General features: G+C 53.8%; 1 protein-coding gene across 2 annotated transcripts in view; it reads left to right on the top strand.

The window, feature by feature from the left end:
- Positions 1 to 12,253, top strand: part of MAP2K3 (mitogen-activated protein kinase kinase 3) — a 45,589-nt gene that overhangs the window by 8,961 nt on the left and 24,375 nt on the right. The window contains exon 1 of one of the 2 annotated variants that reach the window (XM_014604329.3): positions 10,937 to 11,288. The exons of the other annotated variant lie outside the window; for it this stretch is intronic. Coding sequence (XP_014459815.1) covers positions 11,273 to 11,288 — 16 coding nt within the window. The 5' untranslated portion in view covers positions 10,937 to 11,272. Of the gene's footprint in view, positions 1 to 10,936; positions 11,289 to 12,253 lie in introns of those variants that run through there. 2 annotated transcript variants of the gene reach the window in all.

Below are 12,253 nucleotides of genomic sequence, written 5' to 3'. Positions count from 1 at the left end.
GGTCAGACACTCGGGTCAGATGTCTAATGAGTACCTGCAAGCCTGGACTAGCTGGCTGGATGAATCTCTCCGTGTGTATGTGCATCTTCCTGCTATGGATTTATGTGGGGGACAGCTGAGAGAGCAGCTGGCGGTCAAGGAAACCCACCTCGCCAGACCCTGCTCTTTCCCATCCATACCACCAGCTGACGGTGACAGTCGCTCTGCCTGACTCCTCACGCTGGGGTTCTTCGAGCACGTCGCTCTGCACTTGATCTAAGTCCGTATCCACTCCCACAGGCTGCACTTTTGCATACGGGAATTTGCTCGGCCAACTAGTATGGCCCGGGGGGAAAATGCACCACAGCACAAAGCCTTGTGGGGCTCAGAGGCTAGGTTTCTTCCCCAGCCTCCTGGCAGCTGTCAGGTCATGCAAGCTCAGCAGGATCCGGTTGGGTTGGGACCTGGAAGGGCGACTTCAAGTCGGCACGGCAGGAAATGGAGTTTGGGGTTAGGGGGAAGTCCCTCTGACTCAGGGCTGAGCCAGTGCCCCGGCATGCCCTGCCTCCGAGGAGGCACATCGCCTCTAAGACGAGCTGCAGAAGCAGAGCTCTTTGCAGCTCCTTGCTAGAAAACGACGTAGCTCTTTTCCTACGAGGCAGATGTGCCAATCCTGAAGTCTCTTAAGAAACCGTTGTGCGCCCGATCACGTTTCCTCTCCTATTTAAAGTGGTTGCGGGGAGGGGGGGTGGGCTTCCCTCCTCTCCAGCGTGTTGCATTTTAGCAGCGCACGAGGGATTTGCAACCATCCCTTCCCGCACCTTGCACTGCAACCCTCCGAGATGCTTTGGCAGGTGCCTTTGCAATGCGGGGTCTTGACCACGAGCCGACTCTGTGGCCCCGTGGGGCAGAAACCCAGGCTAGTGGAGCCATCGGACTAGGCCAGAGCCTCCTCCATCTCGGTCGCACAAGCCGCTTCTGAATGGCTGCTGGATTTGCGACATGCCCTGGCGTCTCGGCAGGCTCCGATTGGCCTGCTCCGTCTCCCGTGCATTTGCCCGTTTAACTCTCACCCTGTCAGCAAGCTCCGCTTCCTGTTGACTCCCGTTTCCGATTGGTCGGCGAGCACAGTGTTCATAGAAACCAAATAAAGCAAGGGTATAAAAGGCGGTGGCAGGCGGCGCGTGGGTGGCGAGCTTGTGAATGGGATCGGGGAGGCCTGTGTAGAAAACCCGCTCCCGGGTTAGCCCTGTCTTGCCGTGTTTCTGTGCGCTGCACTGCGCTGCGTGACCTCTGCCTGTGTGCTAATGACGTGTGTACGCTGGCAGCCGTGGTGTTTGATTTCCAGATTACTGCTCTCCAGCCCGGACTTTTCCTGTGTTAACTCTTTAGTGCCTCTTTTTAACCTGGCTGGATTGTGCTGGCGTCAGTGAGGGGCGCGGTGCGCTCTCAGGCTGGGAGCAGCTGGCACTGGTCTCCTGGTGTGTGCCGTGGTGCTGGGCACAGCTGGGATGCCTGGTGGGGTGCTGTGCACCCCAAGAGCCAAGCATTTGCAATTGCCTCTGGACTAGCAGTGCAGTAAAACCGTGCTTCGACCCAAGGAGTGCCTCTTTGGAGGCTGAGTTGATCTTAGTTGCTGCCTTGTTCAGCTGGAGACAGCAGCAGGGAACTGGGGAGTAAATGCGGTGAGGGCAGAAGGTGGCTTCTACGGGAGCCAGGTGAAAACTGCAAGAATGACCCTCTGAATCCGACGTATTGGCATCAGCACGCACACCTCCCCTGCCCGGAGCACCCTTAGCTGGTCTCCGTCCAGAGCGTGCTCCTCCCCAGCATCCCCACTCGAGTCTGCACTGGGCTGTCTGACCACAAAGCACTTTGTGTGATATGTGGATTTCCCTGCTCCTTTCCTCCCTGGGGGTTTTGCATGGGGTTTCCCTTAGGCGGGTACCGCATGTCACAACCTTATGGAAGCAAGCCAGCGTGAGCTTCCCTTCTCTGCTCAGGATTTGATGCCTGTGTGCCCCATCCACCCCATCCCTGGGCTCACGTTCTGCTCTGTGGATGCCTCTGGGCTGACGCTGCTAAACCTGAGATTAGTTTATAGGTCTGGCATCTTGCTTTTAAGGGAAACACCTCCTGCCAGGCACACTGGGGGCGGCAGGCTGCAGTCCAACGATTTGGTGTGGAGTCCCAGCCTGCAAGAGCTTGACCCAGGATGCATGCGTGACATGTTGGGGCTTGTCTGTCTGCGGAGAAGCCCGTTTCCTTCCAACAGGGTGGTGGCTGTTTAGTTGAGGCTTGACAGAGCTGTACCTGCCCGCTGCACCAGGGAAGATCATTTGGTTAAACTGATTTGAGGGGCAAGAACCAAGGAAGTTTTCTAATGGGCAGGTCTCTCCTTCCCCCTCTCCTCTCTCACTGGAATAACTTGATGTGACGGGGCTCTGTGGCCCAGGGCTTGATGTTGGATTTGGAAATGCACCAAAGCATTCAAACCGTGCATCCTGCCACTGACCTGCAGGTAGGGCCCTGACTGAAGAAGGACCCCATTACCTGCATACATGGTCATGCCTAGGACTCTGTTGTGCTACGAGTCACAAAGCAGTGTCCGTCTCAGCTTCTGTTGCCTCGTTGCTGGCAGGTTGAAAAGGCTGAGGTGACTGCAGAGCTTTGTAGGGCTGTGTCTCCGAGACACTGTCCTCTGAGGCTGGAGACAATGGATGGGCATGGATGACGGTTCACAAGTGTGAAGGTGTCTGTATCAGGAGAATTGGACTATGGCTTGCTGCCCCCCTCCCCACCCACTGCTGTAACAGTCTCAGCTAAAAAACTGTTCACTTGAGGCAAGCTCTGCATCTCTCCTGCTTTCCTTGCCGGTCTCCTTGGCCCCTCCATGCTGGAGATGTTCCCTTGATCAGAAGAGCAATGGTAAAAATGTCTCCCCAGCCTTGTGCTCAGGTGGGGCGGACGGTGGAACCTGTGAAGACTTCCAGGCACTTATTGCTTCTGGTGAGCTTTCTCCCATAGTACTCGCATACCTGCAAGAGCAGGAGCTTTTCTACTGTCCCATGCATCCTCCCAGTTTGTCCTGGGGCCTGTTGTTGCTTGTGGTAATGCACAGACTCGCTTGGTCTTATGGTCCCCAGGCTGAATTTGAAAAACTTGAAGCTGTTGGAGAACAAACTTGGATGTGGAAACAGTGCGTGCTTTCCTCGGGAGCCGCTGAGAGGCAATAAGCCAGATTTATAATCCCAGAGGGGAACATCTCTGCAGGGTCGATGCAGCTGCCTTCTGCATTCTTGGGGTGGAAATGGCTGTTCCAAGAAAGGGCCTGTCTGAGCTGCTTGCCCAGACAGACACCTGCACTTGCTTTGCTTTACCTCCGACCTGCTTCCCGAGAGGCAGCTGCAGATGGTCAGGGCTGGCTCTTTGTCACTGGATTCGATGTCCCGGAGCAGGTGGCCGATCCGTTTTTACACTTCTAGTTCCGACGGGAACTGTTCCTTCCGTGTGTTTTGGAAGGCTTCAAGATCTCTTGTTGCTGCTCTGGGTTGTCTTTGGCACCTGTTAAAAGTGGGGCTCAGGCTGTGAGTCTCAACCAGTGCTTTGAGATGCCGTCAAGGGTGCTGCAGGATGCTACCTGATGTTAGCACTGTGGAGCATGCAAACACGATTCATGAGACACCCTGAGATTTTAAATAGGAATCCATAGTTTTAGAAATGCTCTGACCCCCTTGGGTCTTTCCGAGTTCTTTGCAACAGAAAAACTGCTCTGTTATTTTTTTCCGTAGCTAAAAAAAAAGTGGAAACCTGAGACTTTTCGAGGGGGGCCGTGAGTCTCAAAAGGATGAGGACCACTGGGCTAGGTGAACTTTTTGGTGCAAACAGATGAGTTGCTAGAAAAGATAGTTGTGGGGCGACAAAATCTTTGTGAATCCAGGCGAATCATTTCAGGCCAAACACGAAGGGGAAATTTTTTATACACTTTAATACTTGTTTAGAAACTTTTATAGAATCCTGAAGAACGGCCCTGGCTTTTTTTCTTTCTTTTTTAATTAACTATATTGTCTTTACCTTTAAAAATGGAGCTACCTTTTTCATAATAAAAAAGATTTAAACCCCTTCTTGCTTTCCAACAGCAAAAATCCACTTAAAAACATTTATTTGGGCGGGTAGTTGGAGAACTAGATTTCATGCAGTGTTTTTTGTGTCTTCCCTCTTCTTCAAGGAGCTGACATTTTTCGATTTGGGTTGCGCCCAGAACCGATGCTGTTTTCCTTTAGCCACTGAGCTGAGAAATCAATGATTAACAGCTTTATCTCCTACCCCCGCTCCGCTAAGCCCTTTCCCATCCCTGGGGTTAGGTAGGCAGGGTGTGGATGCATGAGATGCTGCCTGCACTTTCCTCGACTCTCCTGGCTCCTTCTTCTCTTGTGCCTGGGAACAACTGCAATGCATTTGGGCTGTGTTCCCTTTGCAGCCCTTTGTCTGGTGGCTGCCGGCCAGTCTCCCTGGTGTCTGCAGCCGAGTCGGTGCCGCCTGTGGCTCCGTCCCCCGAGAGCACTCGTAATTCTGAGAATACTTCTTGCTCTTTAGGCTCAGCTCTGTGCGCGGGGGTGCAAAAAGCACAGAGGCAGGATTCTGCATTTCCAGATTAGATCTCGTGTCAGGTGGGGCCACCGATTGTGGTTTCTTGTCTTTTTTACAAGCTTGCCAGCGAGGGGCGCTTAGGCCGTGACATGGGTTTGCATTAGGATTGCACTGATGGAGAGGTCGGGTCTTAATCTGCCCAGTGGCTGCCTACACGGTATTTAGGCATGTAACCACGATCCTGTTCTACCCGAGTCCCTGCAAAAATGCTAACGCAGCGCAATGCAGCAGGCAGCGGGATCTCCTTCTCCTCGCTGCCTCGTTGTGACTGACTGTCCTAGGTCTAAGACGGGGTCTTCAGGTGTCAGCTCTTCTCATCCTCAGTCAGTAGCTTCAGATCCTGTCGCGGCCACAGACACCGATGCCTGGAGATATCGCATTAGCAGAGGACGCAGATGCACGGCCCTGTGTTCTGCAGAGCAGGGAGATGGATCGCTGTCGTAGTTCGACGCCGAGTAGAAGGCAGCATAGACTTTATAGAGGAACCAGAGCAGATGTGTAGAGCACAAGCTTTCGTGAGCTGAAATTTGCTTCATCCAATGCTATAAAATGATGGACAAAAGCAGCTCTGCTTAGCTGCTGCAGCTGAGATGTTGTTACCTGTCACACCCCTTGCACCCAGGTTGCTTTGCAATTTTTGTATCGGCTCCTGGCACAAAGCCGTTCAACCCTTGGCAGGGGATGGCACCTCCTGTATCCACAGCCGTGTACAAGCTCCAGGCAGGCAGTCCACGCCTCCTAAAGGCATCTGTTTTTCTGATGCAAGTGGGATGCACTCTGAGAGTTTTGCCAAGACAAGGACTGTATTCCCATCAGAGCCCGGCATGTGCTCCAGCCCTGCAGCTGCAGGAACAACGCTGGGCTTCAGAGCCTCAGCTGTCGTTGCAAACATTTTTTTCTCGCCCTCGTGGTTAGCTAGACCATGCGAGTGGAATGTAACCTGTCCAGTGAGGTCTTCCTGGAACTTCAGAAGGACCAAAATAGTAACCCCGAGAGCCATTATCTCCACCCTGTTCATCATAAGCCTGTGTTCACTCTGAAACCTAATGAGGGCCATTTGCACCTCTTTATTAGCAATGATTTGCTGGTCGCTTGGCTGTTGTGCTTATGTCGCCCCTGTGCTGCTTTCAGGTGCCAAAGGCTGTGGCTGCTTTCTGTGCATCTGCCAGAGAGCCAGGTCCCTGCTGACAGCCAGCCTCGGAGCTGCTCTTGGGCACTGTCAGCATGATGAACTGTTACCCTGACCCCGGGGCATATGGGCGCAGCATCTCCAAATAAAACGCGAGGGGGTGACTGCGATGGCCTTTTTCCCTTGACTCTTGGATTCGTTCAAAGCTCTCATTAAAAACAGAGGAACTGCAGGATTTCCTCTGCTCTGGTGTGGAGCAAAATGCAGCAGGCCAGCTGCAGGCTTCCGATGCTGCCTGCTGGTGCACGCAGGGCTCGGACTGTGATTGCTGGGTTTCCTCCGTCTGGGGTGTGCACCGACCCCTTCGCTGCCCACAGGTCTGAACGTACCCTGCACACACTGGTGGTGCGTGCCACGCGAGGCAGACGGTGCTCCGAGTGCCTCTTGCTGGGGAGGGCTGGGAGCTCCGCGGCACAGCACGTCGGCTCCCTGCAGCCGTCTGCCTGTCATCAGCAGAGTACATTCACCCTCTGCCTCTGGGCCGAGAGGAGACGGGGAAATACCCGAGTGAATGTTGCTGTCGCAAGCTCTGGCGCTGCATGTCCATCGGAGGGCATTGAAATGTAGAGGCTGTGCTCAAGCTGGGCGAGTGACACAGTTCACTAGCAGAGGGTTTGGGTGCAAAAGGGCTCACGTGGTCTGTGTGGTCGCAGGCTCCTGAGATGGAAATACAGCCTCAGCAGCGTGATTTTCTGCCCTGTAATCACTAAATGACCATGAAATTTCCCAAATGGAATTTACATCATATTTTAATGGGAAGGTCTTTATCCCATTAAGGGCTTAGTGCAGTCCTAGCTAATTCTGCTCTTCGGTTCTGCTTGACTTTCCAAAAAAAACCCCAGAAGTCTCCAATTACAGACAGCTCTTATTACTTGTGTTGTGAGAGCCATTGGGTATTTAGGGGGTTTTTTTTTAGTGAGTGTGTGTGTGAAGGGAAAAGCCTTAGAAATACAATGATCAGGGCTGGGAAATAAAAGTAGAAGTACATAAATCAAGGTTGGAAGAGCCCCGGAGAGCCGCTGGCATCTCGCCCATTGTAGCCATTCCCTAGTTGTGCACAAAGAGTCTGTGGTGCAGGGCGCTGTGCAAACCCCACCGAGGGACGGGTGGTCCCTGTCCGTCTTACAGACAGAAATTGCTGTTGTTGGCTGAGCTGTTTGACTTTGCTGTTGTTGCTTTTGGGACCACTTCTGTCATGTAAAGGGTGGGAAAAGGGACCTTTCTTTTCATCCTGATGATGATGGTTCTTTCAGGAGTTATGATTCACAGATGTTAGGGTCGGAAGGGACCTCAGTAGGTCGTCGAGTCCAACCCTCTGCCCTGGGCAGGAAAGAGTGCTGGGGTCAGACACCCCTAGCCGGATGTTTGTCCAGTCTCCTCTTGAAGACCCCCGAGGCAAGGGAGAGCACCACCTCCCTTGGAGCCCGTTCCAGATTCTGGCAACCCTCACCATGAAGAAGTTCTTCCTAATGTCCAACCTAAATCTGCTCTTTGGCAGCTTGTGGCCGTTGTTCCTAGTTACTCCAGGTGGTGCCCTAGTAAATGGAGCATCTCCTATTCCCTGCTGCCCTCCCCGGATGAATTTATAGGCAGTCACAAGATCACCTTCTCTTGCAAAGGCTGAAGAGATCTAGGTCCCTCAGTCTCTCCTTGTAGGGCCTTGCCTGCAGGCCTCTGACCATACAAGTGGCCTCCTCTGGACCCTCTTGAGGTTGTCCACATCCCTCCTGAAGTGGGGATGCCCAGAACTGGACTCTACTCCAACGGCGGCCTGACCAGTGCTGCATAGAGGGGGAGCATCACCTCCCTGGACCTGTTTGTCACGCATCTACTAATGCACGATAAAGTGCGGTGAGCCTTGTGGATCACTTCGTCGCGTTGACGACTCATGTTCATCCTGGAGTCGACTAGGACTCCGAGATCCCTTTCTGCTGCTGAGAAGGTTTGGCCCTCCTCTGATCCCATTTTGATGACAGAGGATGTATATTGCTTCTTAACATAGAGAACCCCCCCTTTCTCCCCGCTGTTTCCTGTCCGTGCAACCTGTAACCCTCAATGCCCACTCCCCAATCGTGAGTAGGGTCCCACCAGGTTTCCAGGGGCTTCTCACCCTGCTGCGAGCCCTGTCTCAGTGTTTCCAACAGCACAATTGTTTGTCGCCATTGGTACGGGAAGGGCGGGGGTGCTGGCAGAGCTCTGCTTTAGATCACTTTTGCTGGAGGGTGTGCTCTTCCACTAATTGAGGGCTGCTGGCTGGCGGGAGCAGCGACCTCGAAAGCCCAGAGACCCGATGCTGGAGCAGTTCACAGGGTCAGGCCCTCTTGCCAGCCATGCCCAGCTCTGTCGTGGGCTTGCTCTGACCCTGGGCAAGTCCCTTTCCTCTTCCTCTGCTGTGGTCGATCCATCTGAGACCTGAGACGGGAGGGAAGGTGCTTTCCTCCTGGGGGCTGTTAGTAAAACTCACGGTGCCTTTTGTGTAACGGCTCAGTGAGCAGCGTCTGAGCGCTGCTCCACTTGCTGCTTTCAAGGCTTGGGATCCCTGCTTGAGCTGACACCTCCTGGGCTTGCGACAGTCCTGCTAGGCATAGAGGCCAGTGCGGTGGCTCTCCTCCAGGACTGCTGCGTCCGTTCGCTTCGAGACATTTCGGCCTCCTGCTTGCCTGGGACTTGGTCTCGAGGAGACTCATCAGGAGCTTCTGACCTGTCAGAGCACGAGCACCGTTCAGTGAAACCGAAAGGGGCAGGTGCAGATCTGATCGAAGGAAGTGCCGGTTTCCCAGAGCTTGTCATCAAACGGTGGAGCTCGTTGCCACAGGAAATCGCTGCGAGGACGAGTACTTGCAAGTCAGGCAGGGAGGGGTTACTCGTGAGCACGGAGAAGATCCCGAGCTAGTGCTGCTTCTAGCAAATCTTGGAGGGGATGCTTTGGGACATTTTTATTTATTTTTTATTATTATTTTTTTTAATTTAATTTGTATCCAAAGCCAAATTAGCCAAAACTAATTCCAGATCCAAGAGTCCAAAACCGTAAGTGGCCCTACTGCTGGCAAACACCCTCTACCTGCACCTGGGGCTTCAGATGTTTCCAAATCCTTTGACAGGCATCCTACTTGCAGGTCCAAGCCTGGAGGCTTGGGGTTCAGTTGCCCCTGAGTTTTGCTTGCCCTTGGCCGTAAGACCCTCGGAGCAAGCAAGGGAGGAGACTCCCATTTCCGTAAACTGGGCTTAAAGCCGCTGCACCTCGGTGGGTCCTGAACCACGCCAGAAGAGCAGTTCTGCAAAGCGGTTGAGGGAAACTGCCTTCTTGGACACACATGCATGGTAAGATGCCAGGTGAAGAAGCCACGATGCTTGATCTGAGCCTTCAAGAGGGGATGCTTTGGGACATCTAAGTGGGAGATGGCAAGAGGACTTAATCCTGCCTCTCCCTTCTGCAACACCCAGAGCTGGCACGTGGCAGCGATGGGACACTGAGCTAGAGATACCTAGCAGCTGCCCGACTGGGCCAGATCTGGCATCTAGTTTTGGCAAGCTTAGTTTGACTCTCAAGGCTGGGTATGAAAACCCTGCTGCGGAAAAATAGCCTCACCAGCCTTAAACACCACTTAAAATCCGAGTGGGCTGTGCTGCTACCTTCATCGCAGGCCTTTCAGTCCGCAAGCGCATCTGTTCCTGGTTAGCCTGCGAATCGGGGGATATTTCCCAAGCCAGTCACCCGCAAGCTTCTATTCTTGGGGAAGGTAAAAGGATCTGGATGCCGTGTCTTTCCCAGGCCGACTCATGATTGGAAACAAGCAAAGCCACAGCTTGTCTGCCACGAATCTGGCTTCGATCAGGAGTCGGCTTCTGTTGGCCTGGTTGGACAGAGCTGGGGATATAAAAAGGACCTGGCCCTTCTATTTTTTTTTTTGGTATATGCTTATGTGCATGTGTGTGTAGGGGATGGGATATCGAGCCCCCGCGCCCCGCAGCCTCCAACTCCTCCTTCCCTAGTGAAATCCAGGCAGTGGTTTGTCTCTTGCCATCTGAGCCGTGGTGGCGGCTGTTGTCCTTGGAATAGCTGCGGAGCGCCGCGCCGGGACTGGAATGGACCAGCGTTCCCACTGTTTGTTGTGGTAATGGTTGTTAGATGCAGAATTATATATATATCAATTTTTTTTTTTTTTTTTTGCATGTCACCTGCAATGTAAAAGAATAGGGGCTCTTTCTTCCTGCTGCCCCCCGCGGGGGTGCGTCTTGGCTAGAGGCAGCGGTCTTGCTGCCTGAGTCCTTCGACAGAAATATCGCCGGGCTCCGCGCTCCCCTATCAGCTTCGTTTCGCTCCGGTCGGGTTCTCTTCCACTCCCTCCCCTCTCCCCCCGCTGCAGCAGGCTCCGGCAGCTGGTTTTTCCCTGCTCCAGGGAGCTCCTGTTTCACTGCTGACATGGCTTGCGGGGCAGGTGCCCAGCTCGGAGAGTTGAGGCCAGGCGAGCCAAATCGCTATGCTTGTGCTGCCTTTCCACAAGCGGCCATCCTAGGGTTGTGAAGCCGTGTCCTGTACGATGCTCGGGGTGCTGACCCCTGGGGCGGCCGAGGCATCATCGGTCCACAGAGCATCCCCGTTTCAATGCAGCGAATCCCTTTTGGGCAGACCCACGACTCGTGTGCAACCCTCATCCGTGCCTTGTGCTGTCTTTCTCCTTCAGCATCCCTGTCCAGACTGGGGCAAGGACCGTGGCGGCTCTTTGCCGCTACACCGGCTTTTCCTAGTACCATGCAATCCCATTTTAGTGGGAGCAAGCCCCGCAGGCTAGCGGTCTGGGACCCGTGAAAGCCCGATGACCTGGTAAATGGGCACTTTCTGGAAGCCAGCGTCGATTTATAAGCATGACGTCGGGCTGGGGCTATGTGCGGTGACACCTCTCGAGGAGCGTCCCCTCCAGCTGTCACCTCTCATTGTTTGCTTGTCAGCCCCCACGGCCGGGCTTTGCCCTCGGGGTTAAAGAGCGGGGCCGAATCTGCCTTTCTCGTCCCAGCTCGGGTTTAACGAGCCGCTTTCTGCCGGGACCCCTGCGCAGTGGGATGCTGCACATCGCTGGCTTCCACCATTGGCTCCCCTCCGGCTTCCTGTTTGACGTCACTGGTGACCGGACTGCCGCAGCTGTACAACTGTTGAGCTTTCAAGTGTAACCGGAGCTGAAACCAGCCAAGTTCAGCAGCTGCCTGGGAAGGAGCCCTGCACTCCACCTTCTCCGTCTTTTTCTTTCCTCTTTCCTCCCTGGCTCCCTAGAAAAGCCCTCGCATGCTCTGAGTGCGCTGTGCTGCTGCCAGGAGAGAGCTTCGGGGAGGGGGGCCTTGTCCCCGGGACCATGCATTCTCTTTGCAAATAAGCAGCCTTGTTTGCGGCAAGCTCTGTGGCGCTGGATTTCTGCAGCTTCAAGGCGTGCCGTTCCTGTTCTTCATTTCTGGGAAGCCATGGACAAGAAACAAGGTAGATGTTGCAATTTCCAATGCACGTGGTCGGTCGGAGGGGGTAGCGCGTGGGGGGGAGAAGGATTAAAAAGCTGTTTCTGTCTGTTCATGCCCCGCAGGTTTTGTCTTGTGTAACCTTGCTCGGAGGGGCTGCATTTTGAAGCTAGCCGGGGCTCGCCGGCAGCGGGGGTGGCTATGCCCGGCAGAGGTTTGCAGGGTGAATCTAGTGGGTGTCCTGCATTTTTTTTTGCATTTGCAAATCGCAGGGGTTTCAGGGTCTTTTGCACAAAACTCATGCCTGCAAGAAAACCCCCGTTGCGCTGGATTTAGGCAGGTTTCTGTCTCTCCCAGACCCTGCAGCTCAAGGTGCTGTTCCTGCAGAGGTTAACAGGTGACGCCGGAGTGTCTTTTTTTTTTTTTAATTTTTTATTTTTTTTTAAATTTTGCTCGCTCTTGCAGGCGGCTCTGGCTGGAAGGGGGTTTTTTGGCACTGCCTTTTCCTCCTCCTGGTTCACTTTTATTTTAAAGTATTAATTTTTGTTTTTGCAGAAGTTGAAAACCAGAGAGAGGCGATGCCAGAAAGGAGGCTGCTGGGGTTTTAAAAAGGCTCCATGGGCTGCTGGAAAGTGGCCAGCATTCATTTTCCACTGCACTGGTAGCACTCTGCAGCCCTGCAGAGCTGTGCAAATAAGGCTTGTGGCCGTCTCTGCCAGGCTCCTGCAACCTGCAGCCGTCCCCCCTCTTGTCCGTGCTCTGCAGGCTTTGCCTTCAGTGAAAGGCATTGTCACCCCATGCATTATCTAGCTTCCGAGCCGGTTTTTACCGACTGTTTCCCCGGCATGGGGAAACCACCACTTTTCTTTATTTGCACTTTGCTCCTCCCTGTGTGACTGGACTCTGCAGCTTCAGGAAGAGCAGTTAGCCGAATGCAGAATAAAATCCTCCCAGGCCCAGCCAGCAAAAGCTCATTAATGGGGGAGAAAC

Source organism: Alligator mississippiensis, chromosome 13, assembly GCF_030867095.1.
Source record: "Alligator mississippiensis isolate rAllMis1 chromosome 13, rAllMis1, whole genome shotgun sequence".
NCBI lineage: Eukaryota > Metazoa > Chordata > Crocodylia > Alligatoridae > Alligator > Alligator mississippiensis.
The sequence above is the reverse complement of the archived record's forward strand: the minus strand, read 5'-3'. Positions and strand labels throughout refer to the sequence as shown.